The following is a 27,689-nucleotide window of genomic DNA, read 5'->3' as shown; positions in this document are numbered from 1 at the left end:
GTGAGTTGGCAAAACCCAGTCAAAAACCACTGGGAAATCTCTAGCTACCTACTGTAGCCGTAGCCTTCAGTGTCTTCTTATAACATGTTGTAAGGAGAGTTCTTCTCCATCCTGAAAGTGTGTGCTGATTGCCCCACCTCAGACCTACTGTCTTAGGGTAAAAAACGACACAATGTTTTGACTTACCCTGTACCTCTTTCTTCTGTCTCCCTATTTCCTCCTACCTGCCCTCCTCCCCATGGTGAAATTCTGCTTGCATCGTTACATTTGTACAGAAACTATATCTGTACTTTATTGTTATATTAAGATAAATGTCAGTGATACCTCTGAGGTGTTAGAAACATTTCAGTCATAGGGCTTTGTCTCTACATGCTAAGCCTAAATGGCCACATGGGCCTAACGGCCCAGATCTTACCAGTAATTTTTTCTTGGACTGTTGATTAATTTTGGAAAAAAACAAGAGGCCATCTCTTTCCCCTGCAGAGTCTGCTATCTTCTGATCTTCCCCATTCTTGTCTTGGCATCTAAGACATTTATATAAGTTGAGTTATTTTTTTAATGGGATGCAAGATCATCAAGTCTTGAGAGTTCTAGTCAAGAACTTAGTTAAGCTAGGACTTACCATATTGGGCTCTCCTTTCAAATAAGACTATATCTGTGAAGGCTCTCAAGTATACAGTTTCAACAAAATGGTTGTGGACTCTCAGGTTCTAAGTGTTTACAAAAAAGTCAAGAGGCCCTTAGATGACCTGCCTTTCCAATGACCTTTGTAGAATCACAAAATACCAATTGTCCATGACTTTCACTTAAGAACTGGCTTCTATCCAAGCTCTGTGGGTGTGAGTCAGCCCAAGAGGCAAGGATTTGGTGACTCGAGGGTCCATCTCTTGTTCTCATGACAGTTAAGTTCAGAGGGTGTACTCGGCCATTTATGGCACTCCCCAGTCTGGCCTGACTCACTTCTCAGCCTTCAGTTGCACTGCTATTCATGAGCCTCTGTTTCAACCAGACAGAATTAACTATACCTCGAGCATTTCTACCCTTGCTTTATACAGCTGTCCCTGATTGAGACAACTGCCTGGTTTCTTTTGGCATACTTGAATCACACTTGCTTTCCTGACTTCCATCCTTCTCAGTACTACAACCCACAACCCACAACCCACAATTTCATCCTCCTGTAGCCATCATGTCAAGATCATTTGCCTATCATTTTTCCAGTACCGCTTTCAGTTATCTTTTCAGATGTACTCCTTATCTTGCCAACCAGCATATTAGGCTCCTCAGAGACAACAGTGACTGTCTTATTTCTTATGGCACTCATCATGGTGCTTTTGTTCATTCTGAGTGCCCAATAAATAGTTGTTTGTTGAGGAGCAACTACCTGTTTATTGTCTTACTCCCAATTCCTATCTGCATTTATTCCTGTGATGGAATCATAGATGTTAACGATGTTTATGAGAAAAGCAAAGTTGCCTGTATAATTAATGACAAAAAAACCAATCATTTGGAATAGGGAGCAACTCCTCCCGCCACCCCAGCCCTTGGATGTCGCAGCCAGAGCTAGATAGAACATCAGCATATACAAAGACACGGGTGTGGAAATGAGTATTGAATGGTCTTGTGTTTTTATCTTTTCCCAGATGTGGTTGCTCACCTGTCTACCGCTCCCGTGAAATGGCAGCTCGTGCCTTGGTCCCATTTGTTATGATGGACGACATCCCTGATACCGTCCGAACTCTGTTGGCCAAACTCCCCAACTGCACTGACCAGTGTTTCCGGCAAAATCATATTCATGGGACACTTCTCCAGGTAAGTACAGTCACTCTTTCTGACTTCTGTCAGACACAGACACTGTTAGCAGGTGAAGATTTGTTATACAAGCTTTTCACTTTATCCGTAGAACTTTTTTCTACTGCTGAAAGAACAAGTATTTCCTAGGTGTGCTTTTTTATCATAAACATGAATGCGGTGTCACACTGTGATTCAGTCAGGTCATCTTTTGCATTAAAACCTAGGTTTTCTGTAGCATGCTTTTCCATTTAGCCTTCCTCTCTGAACCAGGTGGAGTTGTGTCTTTTCCATCAAGTATGCCTGCAGAACATTCTAGGCCACTCCGTGTTCAGGGTGAAGTTGTGAGCATTCCTTGATACACATCAGGGAGCTTAACACCACAGTACATGAAATATCAAACCCTACTTTCCTGTTTTCTCTGTGCTATCAATACAAAAGAGACTTTTCTTTCGAATAAATATACAAATTGATTTATTGCTTTTAACTTTTCTTCTAGAAAAGACTCAAGTACAACAAATGATTAAGAAATACACTTCTTATTGAAACTGTCCTTTTTGACCCCTAGCTATAAACTTGATACTGGTAAGAAGGTCTGCTGTTCACGTGGCTGCTGTAGTCACTCACAGTGGGGCAGGGCTGGGGTGGGATTTAAATATCAGGTCATGCTTCTGATTTGTGAGCAGATTAGAGAGATGGCCTTGAGATCCAAATATATGTTCTAAGCTTGAAGTCCACACTGCTGACATCAGAGGCAGTGTGTAGAGTGGTTAAGGCCTGTGATTCTGGATCCAGACTAGTCTAGGTGTCAATTTCAGATTCATCACTCACAACCTGTACACCTGTGTCTTCATTTTTGAACCAAAGATAATAGTAGTGTATACCTCGTAGGGATTTTGTGAAGACTAAATGAATTAATGCATATAAAGTGCTTAGAATAGTTCTTGGTACATAGCAAGATATATAGATAGTTATTATTGTTATTATCATAGTTTTCATAAGTCTGTGCTACAATGAAAACTGATATTTTCGTAACTAATTCCATCTAGGTGAGAATGTAAGATAGACCTATTTTTTGCCTTCCTTCCTTGGTTGTTTTATATATTTAACAAGTATTTGTTGAATGGTTCCTATATACTACTGTGTCACAATCAAAATAGTGACCAAGTCAGTTCTTGCGTTGAAGGAGTCGAGGACAAAAAAAAAAAAAGGCCAGAAAATGGGCAATTACAATGTAGTATGCCAAGTGCTAGGGGAGCATAGCAGGGTCACCTGACTGGTCCTGGAGAAGTCAGGGAAAGCCTCCCAGAGAAAGTGACATCTAAGAAGAGAGCAGAAGTTAGCCAAGGGAAGGGAGAGAAAGAGTCCCGCCTGCAGAGGGAACAGCATATAGAAAGGCTCAGGCCGGGTGAGAGTCAGCCCATCTGGAAACTACAGGGTTGGGTGGGACTGAAGTTCTAAGGTGGCAGATCTCAAACTGGTCTCAGGACCTCTTTACCCTCTTAAAAGTTTCTGAGGAACCCAAGTGGCTTTTGTCTATCAATATTTAATTAGAAACTAAAACAGAAAATAAAACACAAGAACTCACAAGCACACATTCTGTTAGTCATTAGAGAGGTGACATCATCACACACCTTGTAGCCTCTGGCACACTCCACTGTATACTTGTGAGAGACTGAGAATAAAAGAGGAAAGTAATGTCTAGTGTCATTTTGAAAATAGTTTAATCTTGCAGATCTCCTGAAAAGATTGTGCAACTCCCAAGGGTCCCAGACCAGATGGTCTCGTCTCCGTTATATGCATTATGGATCATTGGTGGTTTCTTTAATACAAACTCTTAAGCACTCATCTCCCTTGGTCCTCACTATATCCCTGTGATGAAGAGAGGGACTGGGGTTATCTTAGTTATAAAGATGGGACCCTGAGGCCCATACAATTGTGTCAGACTCCACTGTTTCTTTGAAGGAAAAGGGCCTGCAGTAATGAGTAATGCAGAACAGGCTTTTCAGAGATTCATAGGGGATGCAGCTGAGTTAGAAGGAAGGCTCGGATTGTCGGGCGGCATCAGCCATCAGATTTTCTTTATTGAAGATCCACTCTTGGCCGAACTTAGAAGTAGTAAGGTTGGAATTGTTTCTTTGGCTCTTTCACCAACTGTACAAATGGGCCTCCCAGACTCGTTCCCCATACACACCACTAAAAGGTCTGGCTTGTGTTTCACCAGTCTGCCCAGCCACAAAATACGGTCTTTTTCTCGCAGGGCTGCCTTTGATATTCTCAAAGTTACTTCTTCTGCTACATAATATGTGAAACACTGTGGGAAGGTAAAAACCCTCTAACTCTGGGGTGGTTGTGACTATTCCTCTTGTTCCTCAGTGTTGGGGACATGAAGGGCTTGTTGGAAAAAACAACAACCATATGGGTGTTGGGTGCTGGGTATTGTGTTTGTGTTTGTCAAACAGATTCCTGTCTTTACCAAGATTGGCTTATACCCTGGTTGAAAAAAAGAAGTCAAAGGCCTGTGGAAATCTTTTTGTCATGTCTATTCGAGTGTCTCATCTGTGTTGTAATAGTTCTGTTTCACCCTGTTGTTCTTTGTGGGGAAAGCATAAGGGGTTAAGACAGGGAGGGCTCTTTTTCTCTTTTCCTTCTGTAGCTTATAGATTCCTTTTCCGCATAAAGCTACCTTTGAAATCAGTAAAGGACCTGCACCTGGAAAAGAGATGTTAGGGGTTGAAAGGAATAGTAATCTCCATGGGACTTTCAGAGCCAGCTAAGTAAATAGAAAGTTGTTATTTTTTTCAGAAGCAGGAAATCATTTCGTAATCAGAAAACAAATTCTTTCACAGAACATTTTCTTGAATTATACATTTTGACTTCTTTGAAAAATGTTTACATAAATATATCAAACCTTGGAGTATTTCTGTAGTACTATACCTTGAAAACGAGAAATGTGCTGATCTCTGAATTTTCGGGGACTATGGAAGAAAGACTCAAATTATAGGACATGCAAAAAAGGAAAGAATATGTGGGATTTGTTTCTTAATCATTTTAAAAACCAGAGGCTCATAATTGCCATGTTGAAATGGATGGAAGTAATGCACATCAGAAAAGGTGAGATTATTCTGCGGGTTCACGAGAGCCGGTGGTAAATGACATTAAATCTCAGTAAAGGCTAGATAAGAGACACGGACGGTACCTCATTTGGGAGCAGCACTGGCAGGGCTTCCCTGTCTTTTAAGTAGAATTAAACGTCTGTTTTTGTTGCCAAAATTCTTCATGTTGGGGACTTGATGTTATTACAAGGTTACTTATCACTCCCAAGAAATCGAGTTAGAGTTCAAAAGTTCTCTTGTATTGAGGAAGAGTTTGGCCAACAATCATGAGGAAGGATTTATTCTGATTCTTGGGTACTTAACTCATCTTTTGGTGTTTCCTAAGGAAATATATACCATTTGAAGTAAAAGTTTGAATTCTGAGTTTTTTCATTTCCTGCCCAATTTGGTTATTTTTCCTATTGTACAGACATATAAAAGCTGATCCCTGCTCTTTCTTTAATTAAGCTCTTTTTTTAAAAAAATATTTTCTCATATAACTTTTTCTTTGATCCATGGCTATGTAGAGATGTGTTTCTTGTTTTTTAAGTTTATTTATTATTTATTTATTATTTATTTATGGCTGTGTTGGGTCTTCGTTTCTATGCGAGGGCTTTCTCTAGTTGCGGCAAGCGGGAGCCACTCTTCATCGCGATGCGCGGGCCTCTCACTATCGTGGCCTCTCTTGTTGCGGAGCACAGGCTCCAGACGCGCAGGCTCAGTAGTCGTGGCTCACGGGCCTAGTTGCTCCGCGGCATGTGGGATCTTCCCAGACCAGGGCTCGAACCCGTGTCCCCTGCATTGGCAGGCAGGTTCCCAACCACTGCGCCACCAGGGAAGCCCCTAAGCTCTTTTATTTGGGTAAGATTAAGTGGGCAGTTGAGGAAAGTTAGCTGCTATTAAAGCAGAAAAAGCACTTTTGCATTTATCTGTACATTCTAGACAAAGGTATTCTTTTTTTCTTCAGTTAATCCAAATAATCACCACAGTTTTACACATCCCTTTCCTGGTATTAAATTTTCTCCATTTTTTACCAGCAGAATCTGTCGAACACTTTGTTTAATTCTTTTATTCTGGGGCCCCAAATTTGGAGCCTTGATTTCTTCACTTTAAGAATTCTGGGTTAAAAAGATTCCACCTTTCTGGCTGTGGAGTGGAGTAGCATTGCTGCATCCGTCCTTGGGTTGATGTGAAATATTAGCCAGGGATGGGCTTCAGATAGCCTAGGCCCACGCACTTAGAAAGTTTGCCATGAGAGAAGTAAAATGAACATTTTGAGCACCTCTTGTATTCCACATGAATTGCACATGCGATTTCATTAATCCTCCCAGCAACCCAGCAAGATAGGCATTATTCTCTCTCTCTCTCTCTCTTTTTCACACACACACACACACACACACACACACCACATTCTCTCTGTGTTTCTGATGAGGAAATTGAGGTGAGCCTGGCAGAGTGACTTGAGTAAAGTCACAGAGGTAGTCAGGGGTAGAGAGAAGACATTAAAGCCTGCACTCCTTTTCTCTTTAGAACTTGCTGCGTCCCTAATAGTTTATGTGAATAACTACTTTTTATGCCTAGGGAAACCAAATCAAGAATCCATCTTTGTTTTAATCCCTTGTCACTCAGTCTCCTTAAATCTAATTTGACATGATACTACAACATTGGAAACAAAGAAGTCCATCCATATTATAAAGAGGGACAGAGGAAGCCGGTGAAACCCTGCTACAACTGGTAAAAGACCTTTAAAAGTACTTATTGTACCTTCCCTCCCTCTGCTTGTCTCTTTCTCGTCATTTCTCTTTGGTCTCCCATTTAATACTCCTAACCTGGAAATATGGAATCCTCTCTTGGGACCTAGGTCATAACCAAGTTCACAGTTGCCATACCTTCTGTCATCCTTAAGGGTGTGACAAAACCTATCAAACATGGGCAACCATAGGAATCGTAGGTCCTAGGCCTGGGAGCTGCTGGGACCGTGAAAAAGTGGTCAAGATTGAATTCACTTCACACTGTGGAATGCCTACCCTGTTCTAGGCTCAGTGAAAACATGAGTTTGCCTTTAAGGCTTTTACCTCCCAGTATGGGGGAGCCGTGGGTTAGAAGCCAAGTGAGCCGCTTAAACCCTTGGGGACCAGGGAGCATATGAATAACAGAAAGGAAGACAAGGCAAAAGATGAATGCATCAGTCATAAAAGGAGACTGAAGCTAAGGCCCTTTCTGCTTTAGTCTGTAACATCCTGATATGCTCTGTGTTAGGGCTTGCGTTAGGGTCTTTATGAGGATGGGTATAGGGGTGCTGGGCTGGGAGGGACAGCATGAGGACAAACACAGAGGTAGATCTTGGTATTACCTTTGTGGAAAAGAAAAGCAGAACACCAGGAAAGAAATAAAGATAGGCCAGTTTGGCCAGCTAGTTGTCTGAAGGAATCACTGTTCAGGAAACAGGACTAAGACCAACCACCCTTTACTGTCTGCTGTAGAGAGAAGCAGTGGAAACAAATAGAAAATGAGTGATGGAGGGAGCCTTAAGTATAAATTCTACTGGAGTTTTCTAAATAAGGAAGAGAATGTTTTTAGAAAAAATATTTTTTACTAATATTGTTGCGCCAAAACCTGTAAGTATAATTTAAAAGAATGATCAATTCCATCTTTTTAAAATGTGACCATATAAAACAGCACCTTATGCTTGAAGAATTTTAGTACCTTTTTCATATTTCTTAAAAGTATAGAATTGTGAAACATAAAGTAAAAATTTGCTCAAGCTGTCCAGAAATGGAACATTCCTTGACAGATTCCATTTGGTGACCTAAGCTTGGCCTATCTCTGTTGTTTATTTTCTATTCAGAAAATATAATTTCAGAATGGAAAATAAAAAACAAAAGCGTGAAATTATGCTGATGTTGTAAATTGTAAATGGATGGCTGGTCAGTGTGCTTTTTTTCTGGAATGAGTCATAAAGGCTCACTCTTGTCACTAGTGGCCAGATTTACTCGTTCTTTCTGAGGACTGTGTTCCTGTGAAAGGAGAAAAATCTAAGTTGTCAACAAGGTCCCCAGTCCAAGGAGGGCTAAGGCAGAGTTCCTCCCGTGGCATGGCTGTAGATGTGTCAAGTATTTATTGAATCCTTCAGCTCTCGGGGAGTCTGAGTGGAGCCTTAAGGGGCTGGAGGCTCCAGGCAATCACCTGCAGCATCTCTTTATCCCAGAGTGCCAGAGGAGGATTATATTCTGTGTGTTCCTTGACGTGAAAAGGATTGGGAAGCACTGGGCCCTTAAATAAAAAAATAAATAAATGAAGAGAAAAGTAGACCTTGTTAAATCTTACCTTTTGGCAATATATTTCTCTCTGGCAATATATTTCTATCTGGATATAAGCCCAGAAAAGTCATTTTTAATTAAAGTGCTTCTCTTGAAGATGAATTAATCCCTTCCTTATAAATATCGAAAGGCTTTTATTTGGTGTGTGTTACTTCGGGAGCTTGCCCTGGGTGTGGGAGACAGCTTTTAGCTGCCAGGTTCAGAGCATTGACTGTAGTGCACCTTCACCATCACTCACCAGTGTCCTACTGCTGTTTTGTGAGGCTCTGAACTCACAGTATCAGCCAGGGGTGTGTAGAGTCCAGAGATTTGTCAGTGGATGTATCCCCAGGCTTTTGTTACTATTTGGAATTAGAGTAGGGGAAGTAATAGTAGAAAAGAATATATGTATAGGGATTTCCCTGGTGGCGTAGTGGCTGGGAGTCCGCCTGCCAATGCAGGGGACATGGGTTCGATCCCTGGCCCGGGAAGATCCCACATGCCGCTGAGCAACTAAGCCCATGCGCCACAACTACTGAGCCTGCGCTCTAGAGCCTGCGAGCCACGACTACTGAAGCCCGCGCACCCTAGAGCCTGAGCTCCACAACAAGAGAAGCCACCACAATGAGAAGCCCGTGCACCACAGCAAAGAGTAGCCCCCGCTCGCCGCAACTAGAGAAAGCCCGTGAGCAGCAACAAAGACCCAACACAGCCAAAAATAAAATAAATGAAATAAATTATGACTCCGGCATATAGTAAATGTTCAGTGCACGTTAATTGCTGTTGTTACTACTTGGTGTTGCTGCTGCTGCCACCATCACCACCACCCTCATAGGGGTTTATGATCCAAAAACGTGAGGACCACTGATGCAGATGGTGAGTGAAGGATTTTGAGCTACAGAAAGCTGTGCTTTAGAAAAATTAATGTTGTGTGTTGAAATGGTAATGTAAGAATCTCTACTGATACGTGAGTGTGTGCGTAAGAGAGAAATAAGTTGATTTTCAGCAGTTTTTACTTTATGTGTTAGCATGCTTCACAAAGACGTTCCTCTGATCAGTCAGTGTTCTCTACCTTCCAGTAGGTCATATTGAAGATTATAAGAACTGAGATTAGTTCTGATTTTTAAGGGTTGAGTTCCTGCCTATCAGGTTGTTATTCCTTGCACCTGTTTTGTTTTGAATTACACCCCCTCCCCCAGACCCCATCAGAAACCCCATGAATCAGGAAAGAAACACTGTCACACTGTCCCAAACAAAGGAGTCCTTTACCATTCGAAGGGGAAAATTTGAAGTTCATAAACTGAAAGGGAAATACAGGATCCTCCTACGTAGATTAATCTAGCACTTTTCCGAGTTCACCTTTCATCTTGGAAAACACACTTTCCATCCCCTCCCAGCCTTATTGTGTGAGACTTTTTATGACAGAAGATAATTCTGAATGTTCTTAAAAACACAACAAAACAAAACATTGTGCTGTGGGCACACTAGCAAGCTTCTGTCGTTTCCCAGAATTCCTATAAAATATCTGATGGTGTGTGGTCCCATCATGTGATGCGATTTGTTTGGCGGGCCTCCATCCCATGAAGACAGCATTATTTGTCGTTTGTTTTTGGCTCTGCCAATCTAATAGGCAAAAGGAACACCTCATTGTTTCCCTGAGGGAAGCATCTTTGAGCTCGCAGAGCACATGTACTTGTTGCATAGCCCTGGGTTTCGTTTAGAGCACCCAGTGTATTTCAGTTACTAAGGACTCAGTTGGCTGTGCAAAAGCACTGTGGTTGCGAATAGCCAGACAATATGACAGCCACCTTAGAGGCCTGAAGGAAAATCAGTCCTGGGCCTAAAGGAAATAAACAATAAAAGTCTTTCTATTTTAAACCATGTTATTGTTCATCACATTCTTATATTTCTCTGTACAGTTGACTCTTGAACAACGTGGGGTTGGGGTGCCGACAGCTGTGCAGTGGGAAATCCACACATAACTTTTGACTCGCCACCACTTAACTACTTAATAGCCTGCTGTTGACTGGAAGCCTTAATGATAACATGGACAGTCAAGTAACACATATTTTATAGATGTGTTATATACTTTATTCTTGAGTAATCTAGAAAAAAGAAAAAATTATTAAGAAATCATAAGGAAGAGAAAATGCATTTACAATTACTGTACTGTATTTATCAACACCATTAAGTTTAGTCTGTTTACAAATGAATCTTCCGTCAGTACCTACATCAATATTGTCTTCTATGATACAAAACACTGTAGATGTTATATATATTACTAACACTAGACATTAAAAATGAAAAGATAAATGTGAAAAAGAAATATTTATTTGCAGGTATAATGATTCATGCATTGATAACAAAGAAGCAGCAATATGATTGCTTTATGGTAGCCTAGCCTATACACTATAAAAACTTTATGACCTACAGTATTAAAGACATATTCATAATACAGTATCAGAAACTTTGTTACATTTTTAAAAACAACTTACCTGTGATAATAGGCTGATACTCAGTTTCTCCAATTACTAGAGAGAAAGGTATACCATAATATGATAATGTAATTCTTTGAAAGCAAAGTTATAAAACGGTAAGAAAACTAACACACTCTTAATGTTAGATATCACTCACCTTATGCCTATGTAAGGATAGGCTATCCACTTCAGTACAAGTCTTACACACCATGTTCTACATGTATATTGTTGTATATTTATTGAAAAAAATCTGCACATAAGTGGGCCCACACAGTTCCAACCCATGTTGTTCAAGGGTCAACTGCACCGTGTATCTGCATCCCCTCCTCCCTGTCCTTCCATGGCAGGGTTTCTCAACCTCAACACTGTTGACCTCTGGGGCCTGGTAATTCTTTGTTGTGGGGTCTGTACTTTGCATTGTAATATATTTGGTAACATCTCCCCAACAGATGCCTGTAGTACCCACCCTCCCTTTTGTGACAACAAAAAATGTCTCCGGACATTTCCACATGTCCCTCAAGGGGCACAGTCGTCCGTGGTTGAGAACGTTTGTTCCATGGTACCTGTGGATTCTCTCCATGATCCTGTGTGGACAAGGGGTGATGCAGCTCTTTTAAAATACCGACGGCCATGACAGAAACCTTCCCTGACCCATGAACAAATTGTGGCTCAACAAACTACAGTGAGCTGTGCATGGGAATAAAGGATTAGGAGGGGGATATAAAACTCAAGCCGGAAATCTCAAAGGAAGCACTTTTCTTCCCTTTCTCTTCTTCTCTCCCTTCTCTCTTTCTCTCTGCTGGGAAGATGCTGTGAACATTTAAGCCAGCTTGCTTTCAGAATCCCAGCTCTTTATAGTTTGCTTCATGTCCCTGCCTCGACGTGCCTCTGATCCCCTTGCACAGTGTGTAGTTGAAACTCATTCCTGCCCTCCCCAGACTCAGGGAGCACAATAAAATTCTAGGGGTGCTTTGGAAAATAACACGTAATTAGAATTTTCTCACTTTTACTTTAAGTGCTTTGCTGTCTATTTCATTGAGTCTCTCTTGGGCAGGGGGCAAGAGGCTGTGTGGAAAATCCTTCCCTAGGGAACAGAGGTTCTCTAAAAACTTAACCCAGGACATCAAAATTTTAATTTTGAGTTAAACATAAAGCTTTATCCAGATCCTCAAATTCAGACCTCAAAAAGGAAACTGGAAGATAAATCTAGATGAGGGTGGGACTTCCCTGGTGGTGCAGTGGTTAAGAACCCGCCTGCCAATGGAGGGGACACAGGTTCAAGCCCTGGTCTGGGAAGATCCCACATGCCGTGAAGCAACTAAGCCCCTGCGCCACAACTACTGAGCCCACGTGCCACAACTACTGAAGCCCACATGCCTAGAGCCCATGCTCTGCAACAAGAGAAGCCACCACAGTGAGAAGCCTGCGCACCGCAAGGTAGAGTAGCCCCTGCTCACCACAACTAGAGAAACCCCACGTGCAGCAACGAAGACCCAATGCAGCCAAAAATTAAAAAAATAAAATAAAATAAAAATAAATTAATTAATTTAAAAAATCTAGATGAGCATGCTAAAAATATATGGTGAAGATAGTAATTATATTAATTTTATTGTTAAAAGTCTTTCAGATACTGTGTATGGCTCAGATACGTAAATGTCTAGAAAGCCAGTAGTAAATTTGTGACTTGACACTCAAAAATGTTCCAGTATATAAAAAAATTAGAGTTTTTAAAGCACACCCTTAACACCTCTTTTAGACAGTGTCATATAATTCTTATGTGTACTTTTCTTAGTCTGACTAGAAGGATAACTACAGATATTAAAATGGAGTCTTTCTGGTTTTGTTAAAGGCATATATTTGAAAAAATAAGCAAATTAAATCTTAATTGAATTTCTGTTGTAACTGTCAATAACAAGCATTTTCTATATCTTCTCTTCACACTAGGAGATTTGGAGGGTTGATAATTAAGGTAAAAATTTGCACTTGTGAATATTTTGATAAATTTTTTTTTCTTCTAACTTTTGCATAGTTAATTTATCAGTCACCCTAATTATCAGTAATTAAATTAGTTATAGATTTTGACATTAAAATATAAAGAATTAGTAAGAATACATAACCAAGCTCATGTTGTCCTTAGAACAAACATATGGGCAGTGGTAGTCTCTTCTCTGTTTTCATTAAGAAACCCATTCAGGTAGACCACTGTTTAATTCCTGTTGCTATTGAAATGCACATTCATTGACATCCATTTCCCCAAGTGTCTTACGATTTTGCAAAACTACTTTGGATAATGAATTCCACCAAGGTCATCTGCAGCGTTTTCCCTGTCTGAATTGGTAAGAAGGAAAAGATAGTCCATTTGCCTTTCTTTGTTTTTTTCAGCTTTATTACGATATAATTGACATATAACATTGTGTAAGTTTAAGATATACAGTGTGATGATTTGATATATGCATATATTGCAAAATGATTACCACATTAAGGTTAGTTAACATATCCATAACCTGACATAGTTACAGTTTTGTGTATGTTTGATGAGAACTTCTTAGGTCTACTCTCTTAGCAACTTTCGAACATATAATACTGTATTGTTAACTATAGTCACCATGTTCTACAGTACATTTCCAGACCTCATTTATGTTATAACTGGAAGTTTCTATCCTTTTTTTAAAATAAATTTATTTATTTATTTTTGGCTGCATTGCGTGTTCGTTGCTGCACGCGGGCTTTCTCTAGTTGCGGCGAGCGGGGGCTACTCTTCATTGAGGTGCGTGGGCTTCTCATCGTAGTGGCTTCTCTTGTTGCGGAGCTCGGGCTCTAGGCACGAGGGCTTCAGTAGTTGTGGCGTGCGGGCTCAGTAGTTGTGGCATGCAGGCTCAGTAGTTGTGGCGTGCGGGCTCAGTAGTTGTGGCATGCAGGCTCAGTAGTTGTGGCGTGCAGGCTCAGTAGTTGTGGCGCACAGGCTTAGTTGCTCCATGGCATGTGAGATCTTCCTGGACCAGGGCTTGCACCCGTGTCCCCTGCACTGGCAGGTGGATTCTTAACCACTGCGCCATCAGGGAAGTCCCAGAAGTTTGTATCCTTTGATCACCTTCACTCATGCCCACCCCTGCCACTACAACCACCAATCTGCTGTTTCTACAAGTTCGGTTTTTTTTAGATTCCAGGTATAAATGAGATCATACAATATTGTCTTTCTCTAACTTGTCTCATTTAGAATAATGCCCTCAAGGTCCGTCCATGTGGACCTTGCCAGTGGTAGCATTTCCTTCCTTTTTTATGGTTGAAGAGCATTACATTGTGTGTGTGTGTGTGTGTGTGTGTGTATCTCAGATTTTCTTTATCCATTTGTCCATTGATAGACACTTCGGTTGTTTCCATGTCATGGCTATTGTATCATAAAGCTACAGTGAACATGGGGGTGCAGGTATCTCCTTGAGATAGTGATTTCATTTCCTTCAGATATATATCCAAAAGAAAAATTGCTGTAGTTGTACTTTTAATTTCTTGAGGAACCTCCATACTGTTTTCCATGGTGGCTATACCAATTTACATTCCCATCAACAGTGCACAAGGGTTCCCTTTTCTCTAAATCCTCGCCAGCATTTGTTGTCTCATCTTTTTGATAATAACCATTCCCTGATGTTGAACTCTTTTTCATGTACCTGTTGGCCATTTGAATATCTTCTTTGGAAAAAATGTCTATTCAGATCCTTTGCCCATTTTTAAATCGGATTATTTGTTTTTTTGCTACTGAATTGTGAATTTCTTACATATTTTGGAATTAACCTCTTATCAGATATGCAGTTTGCAAATATTTTCTCCCATTCCTTAGACTGCCTTTTCATTTTGTTGATTGTTTCTTCTGCTGTGCAGAAGCTTTATTTTTTTCCTTATTATTATTGTTATTTTTCTGGCTGCATCAGGTCTTAGCTGCAGCACACAGGATCTTCGCTGAGGCATGCAGGGTCTTTCATTATGGTGTACGGTCTCTTCGTTGCAGTGCTCAGGCTTCTCTCTAGTTGAGACGTGTGGGTTTTCTCTCTCTAGTTGTGGTACGTGGGCTCCAGGGCACGTGGGCTCTGTAGTTGTGGCACTCGGGCGGGCTCCAGAGCGCATGGGCTCTGTTGTTTGCAGCACGCAGCCTCTCTCAGTGAGGCATGCAAGCTCAATAGTTGTGGCGTGTGGGCTTAGTTGCCCCGCGGCATGTGGGATCTTAGTTCCCTGACCAGGGATCACACCCGCGTCCCTTGCATTGGAAGGAGGATTCTTTACCACTGGACAACCAGGGAAGTCCCGAAGCTTTTTAATTTGATGAAGTTCCACTTGTTTATTTTTGCTGCCATTGCTTGTGCTTTTGTTGTCATATCCCTAAGATCATTGCTATGACCACTGTCAAGGAACTTTTTCCCTATGTTTTCTTCTAGAAGTTTTATGGTTTTATGTTTAAGTCTTTAATACATTTTGAGCTAATTTTTGTGAGTGGTGTAAGATTAGGAGTTCAGTTTTATTCTTTTGCATGTGAATATCTAGTTTTCCTACCACCATTTGTTGAATAGACTACCTTTTCTCCATTGAGTGTTCTTGGTTCCCTTGTCAAATACTAGTTGACCATATATGCAAAGGTTTATATCTGCGCTCTGGATTTTGTTTCATTGGTCGATGTGTCTGTTTTTATGCCAGTACCATACTGTTTTGATTACTTTGGCTCTGTAATATAGTTTGAAATTGGGAATTGTGATGCCTCCAGATTCCCCCACCCCCCCCCCAGGATTACTTTGACTATTCAGGGTCTTTTATGGTTCCATATGAATTTTTTTGGTTTGTTTTTTGTTTTTTTTCTATTTCTGCCACAATAACAAAATACGCCATTGAAATCTTGATAGGGATTGCATTGAATCTATAGATGGCTTTGGGTAGTATGGACATTTTAACAATATTAATTCTTCCAATCCATGAACACGGGATATTTTTCCATTTATTTGTGTCTTCTTTAATTTTTTTTTCACCAATGTCTTAGAGTTTTCAGTGTATAGATCTTTCATTTCCTTGGTTAAATTTATTCCTGTGTATTTTGTTTTCAATGCTATTGTAAATGGGATTGTTTCTTTATTTCTTTTTCAGATAATTCATTGTTAGCAGATAAGCACAACCGATTTTCATGTGTTGATTTTGTATCTTGCAACTTGACTGAGTTTGTTTAATTGGTTCTAACAGGTTTTATTTTTCTATATATAAGATCATGTCATCTGCAAACAGAGATAATTTTACTTCTTTTCCAATTCAGATGCCTTTTATTTCCTTTTCTTGCCTGATTGCTCCGGCTAGGGCTGCTAGTACAAGATATAGATCATTAGGTTTCATCTTTGCTCTAGTGCATCCTATGTTGAATAGGAGTGTTGAGAGTAGGCACCCTTGTCTTGGCCCTGATCTTACAGGAAAAGCTTTCAACCTTTCATTATTGAGTATGATGTTACCTGTGGGCTTGTCGTAGATGGCCTTTATTATGTTGAGGTACATTCCTTCTGTACCCACTTTGTTGAGAGTTTTTATTGTGAATGGATGTTGAATTTTGTCAAAGCATTTTCTATATTTATTAAGATGATCATATGATTTTTATCTTCTTTTTTGTTAATATGATATATCACATTTATTATATTATATAAGTTGGGCCATCCTTGCATCTCAGAGGTGAATTCCACTTGATTATGGTGTATGATTTTTTAAAAATATTTATTTATTTATTTATTTATTAGGCTGTGCTGGGCCTTAGTTGCGGCATGTGGGATTCTTTTAGTTGCAGCACGTGGGATCTTTAGATGTGGCGTGCAGGATCTTTTAGTTGTGGCGTGCAAACTCTTAGTTGCAGCATGTGGGGTCTAGTTCCCTGACCAGGGATCAAACCTGGGCCGCTTGCATTGGGAGCATGGAGTCTTAGCCACTGGACCACCAGAGAAGTCCCTATGGTGTATGATTTTTCAATGTGCTGTAGAATTTGGTTTAATAGTATTTTGTTGAGTATTTTTGCATCTGTATTGATCAGGGATATTGGCCTGTAGTTTTATGTTTTTGTTTTAGTTTTTCTTGTAGTATTCTTATCTGGCTTTGGTATCAGGGTAAGCTGGTCTCCTAAAATGAGTTTGGGAGTGTTCCCTCCTCTTCAGTTTTTTGGGAGGAGTTTGAGAAGGATTGATTTAAGTAGAATTCACCAGTGAATCCATCTGTCCTGTGATTTTCTTTGTTGGGAGGTTTTTTTTGTTACTTATTCAATCTCCTTATTAATTAGTGGTCTGTTCAGATTTTCTGTTTCTTTCTCATTCAGTCTTGGTAGGTTCTTATGCGTATTTCTAGGAATTTATCCATTTCTTCTAGGTTGGCCAATTTGGTGGTGTACAGTTGTCCATACAAATACTTTTCTTCTTTGCCTTGTTTATTACTGTGTTCCATTAGACCCTTAGATAATAATGCATTTATTCAACAAAATTATGTATGCATCTAGCTCCTAGAGCAATGCTGACCATTCTGACTTCCCGGCTACCCGGGGAACCCCCCTCCCACCCCATATCTCATACTTGAACCTTTACTTTAACCTCTTAGATCGTTAGATTTCATCTTTGCCCTTGTGTGTCATCTGTGTTGCTTCTCCCAATTAATAGTTCTGTCTTAATGTAATAGTAGTTGAGAGGGGAACGAAGGCTCTGGAGTAAGACTGTCTGGGTTCAAATGCCAGCTCCACTGCCCACTTAGATTTCTTAGCCTTCATTCCTTCCTCTGTAAAAAGAGAAATAATTTTCTGGGGATAGCTGTGAAAATTAGGAAAAACAGAGCCCTCTAATGGTTACTGATTTTCTGTCTCCATAAGAGGACAGGGGGGTGGGGTGGATGTTCTTTAGAGCAGGAGGGGGCTCTTTTGAAACTATTCTAAAGCCTCATTGGTTGTGACCTCCTCTGTGTGCAGATGAGTTTCATGATCACTCTTGAGTGTGGCATGCTGTCAGGGATTCCTAGCAAGGCTAAATCTCCAGATTCCAGATGTTCACTTTTTTTGCCAAATGAAGGTAGACTGTTGCCTTCCTGCTTCATCCTCCACTTTCTTTTCTTATTAATAAAGGGAATGTGTGTTATATACTTGAATTAATGGCACTCTGGAGCAGTTGTTAGGTATGTACAGGTGTCAGATGTTTTATTCATATTGCATAGGTAGGCCTCTCTTTTCACTAGGATCTTGGTCATTCTCCTGCTTGGGGATGCCTTTTTAAACTCAGCAAAGTGAAATTTCTGGTGAGGGGGACGTTTTTCATTAACTTCCTAAGAATCGTATTTCCGAAAAGGGGACTAAAATTGTTTGGAGTTATTTTTTTATATCAAATGGATTTAATATGTTTTTTTTAATTGTGACTTTGAAGAGTTTATAAGTGCCAGAAAATTCCATCACCTTTGTTAAACTTCAAAGAGATCAGTATAATTAACATCTTAAATGTGCTGTTTGACATTTTTTTCCCCGTTATTCATTATTTAAGCCTTTAAAAAGTATCTTTATTTCATGTAGATGGTAAGACAGGTTTTACTTGTAAGTTTAAGTCAGCTTATAGCACGTAGACATTATGCCTTTCCTTCTTGGATTACAGGATATATAGTAATTTTTATATCTAACATGTTGTTTCTAAAATGCAGTTTTAGTTTCAGTTTCCTGTTTTATAATTGATATTTTCAAGTATATGAGACATTTACTAGTCCAATTAAACTGTTCTTTTTATACTGGAAAGCGGTATTCATTGATCAGTCTGTTTGAGAGAAAATTTAGTCATTAGGTTTGATTTTTCAAGTGTTTATTTAGAGCACAGAGTTATAGGGCAGTAGTTTACATTAAAATTTATGATTGAACATACACTTACGTGTGTGTATATATGCATTTAGAATTAAGGTGTTGGAAATTTGAGTCCATATTCTCATAGTGAGTTAGAGATGCAGTGCAATCCATGCCCCCCAAATCAAAACGAGGTGGTAGATTTCTGAAGAAGGTCAGTACCAGTGCCCTTCAGCCTGTAATCTCTAAGCAGTGGTGAGGCTTCTGCTCATGCAGCCTACTCTTCCCCAGGACCTTCACAGCCTCATTAAAGAAGGAGGACCATATTGTTTTGCAAGTGTGTCTTCAAGATCATGATTTCACCTATTCTGGATAAATGTATGATTTACTTTGTTAATCTTCCTTTGTCCTAGCTTTTCCTTCTTTGTTGTTCCTCTAATTTTTACTTTTTCTCCCTCTAGAAGGAAAGCACAGAGTAAGTAGAGGTACACAATTGCCATCTGTCTCTCCATTCCAGAAGTTAAATCTTCGATATCACCACCTCAATCACGAGTTTAGTCATTTCTAAATTCATAGGGAGAAGGTAGAGGTAGGCTGTGTCTGTGTTACAGGTTGGGCTGGGCGTGGTGGTGGTGGCCTAAAAACGTCTACCATGTAGTTTAAAACAAATCAAAAGCAAAAGCCACACGAGAAAGTCTGCCTCGGAGTTTTTATTCAAGTGAGTAGATCTGAGGGTTGAAAACATTTCCTTTTTTCTTCCCTGCTTGGCCTTTCAGAGCTGGGATGGGTTGCTGTGGAGCAGAGTGAACACTCATTCCCAAAAGAGGTCAGGCACAGTCTCGAGAACCTTGTTACTCAGAGTGTAGAGCCAGGCCAGCAGCATCAGCATTGCCTGGGGCTGGTCCGAAATGCACACTCCTGGGCCACCTCAGACCTGCTGAATCAGAATCTGCATTTTCACAAGATCCCAGTTAAACTCATATGCTCATTAAAGTTAAGAAGTACTAGTCCAAGTAAGCCTTTTCCAGGATGTTGCAGTGGGCTTGTCACTACACTACATATCCCACTACATATCCATACTGATGTAAATAAACAAATGATTGAACAAATAAATAAATGGGGGAGAAGAGACACAGAAGAATTCCAAATAATTTATGTAGTTACCCGCCCCCCCTCCTCCAGTGCCTCCTTCAGAAGGTGAAGCTCACCTTCCCTCCCCTCATTCCTGGAGTGTGGGCTGCATTCAGTGACTTGCTTCTACAGGGTATGGAGAGAGACAGGAGAGGAGAGTAACTCTACGGTGGAGAAATCTGGCAAACACTATGTCTCAGTTATGTGATCCAGCCTAATATCAACAGTGATAAGACATGTTGATAGCGTGTGATAGCATGTACCCTTGTTGTGATATGATGAAAATGGCATGTCACCTGTCCTCCCCAAAACTCATAATCCTAGTCTAACAAACAAAAAAATCAGACAAACCCAAATCGGGGACTTTTTACAAAATATCTGACCAGTACTCCTCAAAACTGTTAAGGTCATCAAAAACAAGGAAGAAGTGTGAGAAACTGTCACAGACCAGAGGAGCCTAAGGAGACATGCCAACTAATATAATGTGGTACCTGGATGGGATCCTGAAACAGAAAGAGGACATTAGGTAAAAACTAGTGAAATCTGAATAAAGTGTGTGGAGTTTAGTTGACATAATGTACCAATACTTTCTTAGCTGTGACAGATGAACCATAGTCATGGAAGGTGGTAGCAATGAGGGAACTGAGTGAGGGATATACAGAAACTTTGTGTACCATTCTTGCAACTTTTGGGTACATCTAAAACTTACTCTAGTACATCCTACTTTCTCGTCCTCTCACTTAGAACAGATTTTCTTTCTCATAGAGTAGTGATGGGTAGAGGTAAGCATGATGAGTGTACTCAGATTGCAAGAGCCTCTGAAAGGCTCTTCTGAATGTCAGTAACTACTGACACCTGACTTCATCCGAGTGCGGTATTTGGGCCTCGGACAGGAAGGTAGCAACAGAGTCCTCACTGTTGACTCCAAGCAGGTGTTAGTTGTTTTGCTTCTAAGTGGGATAGGACTAGGCTTCATCCATTCAACAAGTGTCCTTCAGTAACTGAGACTGCCGGTTTAGAATATGGCTCTTTATCATTGTCTGGGGGCATCCTAGTAAATCCCTAACACCAAATTCATTTGGGGAGAGGGACATTCGTTCTGTCTGTTTTCAGCTTTAGAATCAAAGAGAACTTTGAAAATGAATTGAGCCAAATGGAGGCCATTTTTGAAGAAGAGGTTATTTTCATTAAAAGTAAATGTTGGCTCAATTGTCTCAGCTGCTGGTAGAAAAAAATCATCATCAGAAGGGTCTTTAAATAAAAAAAGAAGGGTCTTTCTTCAGGAGTATAGCAACAGTGTCTTTGTACCCGACAATCTAAACAGAAGAAGGCCTGCACTTTCTGAACCATATCTTTATATACACCAAGTAAAGTGGAAGAGAGTACTGCTGGTTATGTGTAGAATCCTTGGAAGGGCAGACATAGAGAAGGGCTCTTCTGTTTTCTACAAGTACAACGTTAACCGTGCTGTAAATATTGGCTCTGGGAGTTTCTCAATGTTGATCTGGCTTCGGGAGCCCCCTTTAGTCTGGTGGCTTGCAGTTGGATGGTGTTTTTTGTGTTGGGCTGTGAACACTGACACCAGTTTCACAAAATTCTCTTGCAAAATGCTTTTGCTTGCTTGTGCTTTGTTTTATTCCTGTTCTTGGAGACTGTGCTGGTACAGGCCCTGTGCTGATTTTCCTTTGCTGTCTTACCACTGTCACCAGTTCTGTAACAGGATTAAAGGGATACCTCAATTTCCAAAAATAGAAGTTCAAGAGGTTTACTGCCCAGCAGAGGGAAGTCAAAATAACCAGCGTTTTATTTTATTCTGGCATACAGATTTTCAGTTTCCCACATTGGGACCTTGTATGTAGAAGATGAAAACAGTTACAAAATATTCCTCTGTGTCAAGTTATGTTGAAGCTCACTCTAGCTTCACTTTAACTCTCTTTTTTATTGGAAATAATTTGGTGTAAGGTAGATTCACCTTGGATATCATTCATTGACTGAAATGCCAGGCTCCCATGATAGAGTGGAAATAAGACCCCAGTGTATTTACCATTTTAAAGCTAAGCATAAAGAGAAGATACCATGTTTTATTGTAGTTACTTCATTCCTACTTGCTATGCAGTTTATAATCTTGCACTGTTTTTTTTCTTTCTTTTTTTTTTTTCTTTCTTTTTTTTTTTAATTGAAGCATAGTTGATTTACAATATTGTGTTAGTTTCAGGTATACAGCAGAGTGATTCAGTTATACAGATACATATATATATATATATACTTTTTTTCTGATTCTTTTCCATTATAGTTTATTACAAGATGTTGAATAATCTCACACTGTTTTAATTGCTTCATTCTTAGTTTTTTTTGACAACCTGCATTATTTTGTGGATGGAGGATGCTGTATGGAAAGAGGTTTGAAATGTAGGCTTGACGTACTCTTTCCCCACTTTGTAGGTATTTGACCTGGGGCACATCACTTAAATTCTAAAATGAAGCTTAACCATCTGTAAAATAATGATAACACATAATTTGAAAGGTGGATATAAGGAGTAGAGATGTTATACGTACAAATTCCCGGTATAGTAGCTGTCATGGTATAGTTTCTTAATACATATCTATGATTTATATTTTTTATTATTAAAAATACTATTTTAGTTTAAAATACTAGTTTAATTTAGTTTAAAAATACTATTATGAAAATTATTTAACATTATCAAGAGGAATTTAAAAATAAATTAATGGAGAGCTATTGCATGATTTTTTTTGGTCCCAAATTCATTTATTGAAAAGTACAGCTTATCACTCCCAACAGAACCACTATGTTTGTCATACACTAAATTTCAGTATTCAGATGCTATTTTCTAGGTTTTTAGTCTGTTCCATTGAGCAGTTTGTCTGTTTATACACCAGTTGCTCACAATAGCTTTATAATATGTTCTACAATTAGGTGGAGACTAGTTCCCCTTCATTACTTTTCTTTTTCAGTACCTGTGAACTTTAAATCAACTTGTTTAGTTCCCCCATCCTCCATTCTATTGATATTTTTATTGGGATCACATTAAATTTATACATTAAATTATTAACCATACCTAACATCTTTATTATGCTGTTGTCCTACTCAAGAACATGGTATGCCTTTCCATTCATTTGTCTTTTATATTCCTCAGTTCATGTAGATTATATATTTCTCTTTATATTTCTTATTACTGTTGTCATGAATACTTTTCTTATGTTTTATCTTTTGACTTGTGCTGTTTTTTCCTCTTGAAGTTGATTGATTTCTATATATATTCACTATTAGTCATCACATGTTACACTTACTCTGTGTCAAACACCATTTTATGCACTTAAATATATTCATTCGTTAAATCCTCATTACAGTCCTAGAAAGTGAGTACTGTTTTATACTAAGGAAACTAAAACTCGGAAAGATTAAGTAACTTGCCCAAGGTCACACTGCTAGAAAGTGGCAGATCCAGGGTTTCAGGGCCTATACTCCTAAGTTATATACTATACCATGCTCAGTCACCTAACTCTCGTTTGTAATGATATCATCTGTAAAGATCCTTTGCAGTATGTTTTCCATTGATTCTCTTGGGTTTCCCCAAGGATATTGCATATTTTTGATAGGACTGAATATTATAGAGATGTCAGTTTTCTCCAGATTTCAACATGGGTTTAATAGATATACAATAAAAATTTTAATTTTTTAAAAAAGCTTTCACATGACAATACAATTAAATTCATATGAAAGACTAAATAATAAGATAATAGACAAAATCTTTTTCAAAAAATTTATTTATTTAATTTATTTATTTTTGGCTGCATTGGGTCTTCGTTGCTGTGCGCGGGCTTTCTCTAGTTGTGGCGAGCAGGGGCTACTCTTCGTTGCGGTGCGCGGGCTTCTCATTGCGGTGGCTTCTCTTGTTGTGGAGCACGGGCTCTTGGCACGCGGGCTCAGTAGTTGGGGTGCACAGGCTCAGTAGTTGTGGCGCACGGGCTTAGTTGCTCCATGGCATGTGGGATCTTCCCGGGCCAGGGATCAAAGCCGTGTCCCCTGCATTGGCAGGCGGATTCTTAACCACTGCGCCACCAGGGAAGCCCGACAAAATCTTTTTTGATTGGGATTGCATTGACTATTTAGAGCAATTCAGGGGAGAATTGACATTGTTAAAGTATAGTTTTCATAAAGGTAAAATCACTTTCAGGCGAATTTAAAATGAACAGTGTAAAAATATTATTTAACTGATTAATTAATAAAAGGGGACCAGTAAGATGTTATGATCAGCTCAAAGAGAATCTGAAAAAACTAGGGCATTTTTAATAAGGCAATTTAACTGAATTAGATATGACACTTTAATGTCCAATAGGTCATAAATCTTCAGAGTATCTGTTCTACTGGACAGAAATTAGTAGTCTCTAACCAACAAAAATCTACAAATTCATAAGTAACTTCACTAAGTCTGGGACCTATAATCAGTAGTAAACAAGGAGATGTACTAAGTTTATTCCTCTAGACCAGGGGTTGGCCAGCCCATCTACAGGCCAAATCCATCCTGCCTCCTATTTTGTAAATAAAGTTTTATTGGAACACAGCCATGCCCGTTTGTTTACATATTTTCTATGGCTGCTTTTACAATATATTTACTCTCTGGCCCTTACAGAAAAAAATTGCTGAATACAGGCCTACACATTCCTTGTATGATGAATCCTACACATATTTTGTTAGATTTATCCAAAGATACTTCATGTTTTAGTACTATTAGAAATGATGTTTTTTAAGTTAAAAAATTCCAAGTGTTCACTGCTAGTCTTTTGGGAGTATAGTTAATTTTCATAAAGTGACTTCATATTCTAAGATCTTGCTAGTAAACTTATTAGTTCTTGTATCTTTTAAAAATAGATTGTTTAGGGTTTTCCTGCATAGATAGATAATCATGTCATCTATGAATAAGATAGTTTTCTTTCTTTTTTTTCCAATCGGCATGGCTTTTATTTCCTTGCCTTGTCTTACTGCACTGGTTAAGACCTCCAGTATAATGTGGAATAGGAGTACTGAGAACAGGCATTCTCATTTTTCCCAACCATAAGGGGAAAGCATTCAGCCTCTTATCAATACATATGATATTAGCTGTAGGTTTTTTTCTAGATGCACTTTATCAAGTTGAGGAATTTTCCTTCTATTACTAGTTTTTTGAGAATTTTTATCATGAACAGATGTTGAATTTTGTCAAGTGCTTTTACTGCATCTGTTGAGATAATCAGATGGTTTTCTTTTTTTAATTTATTCATTTGATGAATTACATTGATTTTTGAATATTGAACCAACCTTGCATTGCCAAGATAAACCCCATTTCTTCTTGATGTATTATCCTCTCTATTAATTACTGGATTCAACTTGCTAACATTTTATTAATGGCTTTTGTGTCTGTAAAAAAATTTTTTAGAAAAGAAAGATCAATAATTATAGAACTTGCCATATCAAATCCTGAAACATAAAGGTACATTGATATTTATAATCATTGTACATTAATTTAAAAGTGTGGTAGTAACTCATCATTGGAAAGAAAGATCAGGCTATTCCCTGACAGTCCAGTGGTTAGGACTCAGTGCTTTCACTGCCAGGGGCCCCAGGTTCAATCCCTGGTTGGGGAACTAAGATTCCTCAAGCCACACAGCATGGGAAAGAAAGAAAGAGAGAAAGAGAGAGAGAGAAAGAGAGAGGGGGAGGAGGGAGGGAGGAAGGAAGGAAGAAAAGGAAGGAAGGAAGGAAGGGGGATCAGAGGACAAAATGGAGAAACCAGAAACACATCCTAGTATATGTGAAAGTGAATATATCATAAAGGTGCTATTAGTTTTGTAAAGTTCACAGTTTCCATAGGGATACTGAAAATGTTGGACTTTTTGTTTTAATCTTTGAATCACCATTTATAATTTAAACTATATATTATATATTGTACTTTAAGTAACAATGTGAACATGTCATGATTATTTTATGCACTCCCATAGCATTTGACCTTAAACCTTCAATAAAGGTTTGTTGAATGAATGAGCTAGATTAATGCTGTTTTTTAATAATCAAAAGGGTGCAATAGTGTTTTCTTCTTTTCCTCTATGTTTTCCTATTGGTAGCATTAGAAATAAGTGTTTCTGGAATAATCTAATGGAGATTTTAAATACTTATTAGACTAATGTTTTACTTGTTGCACATTGGAGGGTGACCTTTCTGCCACTTTGTGATATAGTTTGGATGGCCATGGCCCATTTCCTTTTAGTGACATGAAACAGGAATGCTGCATAGCAGAACAAGAAAATTCATGTTGTAGAAAACTCCCCTTCATTGATTTGGTGGCGATTTGAGGACCTTCACACCCTGCAATACAAAGTTCTCAGTGTGGTTAGAAACTTCTGACCTTAGAACACCAGGTTTAATGGCCACTTCAACTTTCACTTTGTTCATTAAAAAGAGTGAGATTTTTCTAGATTAAGAGGAAATCTCATTACTTTGAATTTTACTATTTTAGAATTTTGTTTTGTTTTTGTAACTCTAAGACTGCACACAAATTTACCTTCCTGCATGAATGTTCATTGCAAATGAAGCTTCTGAATTTTTTCAGGATCAGCTTAACAGAAATGCTACTTGACAGTCATTTGTTTTAATGTAGTTCATGTTACTGACCATATTTTAAAAATAGACCAGCAGCTCTTTAAAAATTATTTCTGTTTAAAAAAATTCCTTGTACCTTCAGATTGGTCTTTTCCCAATTATTTTGTATCTAGGAAGTGTTGCTGCTTCTTAGATATTTGCCACTGCTATGTTTAGCTGAGCACATCATCATCGTAGCCGACCAAGGAAGAAGTTTATATTATAAGGATGTGACAACAGGCAGTTAAAAGGATGGGAGAATGTGTTTGGATGAGTGGTGACAAAAACCCAACACCTACCAACAAGTTATCTCAACCATCAGAAGTCCAGGATGAACTGTATATCCTCGGCCTGGTCTTATAATCCATCACTGGCTTGGGTGGTAGATATTTAAACAATGGGGAAAGTTAGCACATAAACATAGCTGCTAAAATGACAAGTGATTTCTTAACGAACCAGAAAAGGGAAACGATAGTGGACCTTCTTAGCAAATAAGTTGCCAAATTATTTATAGAGGTTTGGGAAACAGACTGAAGCGATTTGGTCCATAGACAGTAAAACAGTTTTAGTTGGAGAAACCGTAAAGGTTTAATTCATTTTGTTTACTGAGGAGTTGATATGTTCAGGGGTGAGTTAACAAAAGAACCATGGAGTTTGAAAATCAGAGTCAATGATCTTTTCCCTTGTAGCAAAAGATGCACATTTTGGCTTTCTTCTTTTGTCTTCATTTTTATAAAAGCATTTTCTTACTGAATATTTTTTAATATGAAGAGGCAAATTATTTACTCCTGAAGTTTCATCCCTCCCCCCACAAAAAGTGAGGGCTGCTATTTGTTATATTATGAACACTCGGTATCTACTGTTAACATTTAAGTCAGTGTTGGAGGTGAGAATTCTACCATTTAACCATCAGTGCAAAAGAATGTTATAAATAATAAGAATTTATTTATAAGAATTTATAAATATAAAGATAAATATATATTTATTTATAAAGAATCTTATAAATAATCTTACGTAATGGAATCATTTGTTGAGTTACAGTATTATAAGTTATTATAAAAACTATATAATTAGGCATATATAAAACCTCATCAAGCTGTACACTTCAGATTTGGCACTTTAAGTTGTATTTCAATTTTTAAAAAACTTTAATTGGGATTGGCGGTCAGAGTTTAGGAAATATGTTTGATAATTTGGGGGGTTATACACTTTATAATGCTATGGAAAGGATGTTCTTTATCTTAAGTTCTCCAAGGAATGAAGCTTGTGGTTAATTAAAAACAGGGAGAATATTTTTAAACTCTACCTTCAAATCGAGTATTTGGTACAATTGAAGTCCAACGGCTGAAAAAGAATATGTTATGGACATGATTTTCAGCATTCACTTCAAAGCAGAAATGTAATATTCATTAATCTTGTTCTTTGAGTGTGATGTTAGCTCTTTTGTTACTGTTGAGT

At 38.7% G+C, this 27,689-nt stretch overlaps 1 protein-coding gene across 2 annotated transcripts in view; it reads left to right on the top strand.

The window, feature by feature from the left end:
- The window catches only part of THADA (THADA armadillo repeat containing), a 318,246-nt gene that overhangs the window by 169,069 nt on the left and 121,488 nt on the right, over positions 1-27,689 (top strand). For both annotated transcript variants that reach the window (XM_061210468.1, XM_061210467.1), the window contains exon 29: positions 1,641-1,809. In XM_061210468.1, the coding sequence (XP_061066451.1) occupies positions 1,641-1,809 (169 nt within the window). The remainder of the gene's footprint in view (positions 1-1,640; positions 1,810-27,689) is intronic.

Source organism: Eubalaena glacialis, chromosome 14 (assembly GCF_028564815.1).
Source record: "Eubalaena glacialis isolate mEubGla1 chromosome 14, mEubGla1.1.hap2.+ XY, whole genome shotgun sequence".
NCBI lineage: Eukaryota > Metazoa > Chordata > Mammalia > Artiodactyla > Balaenidae > Eubalaena > Eubalaena glacialis.
This window is presented reverse-complemented; position numbering and strand designations above follow the sequence as displayed.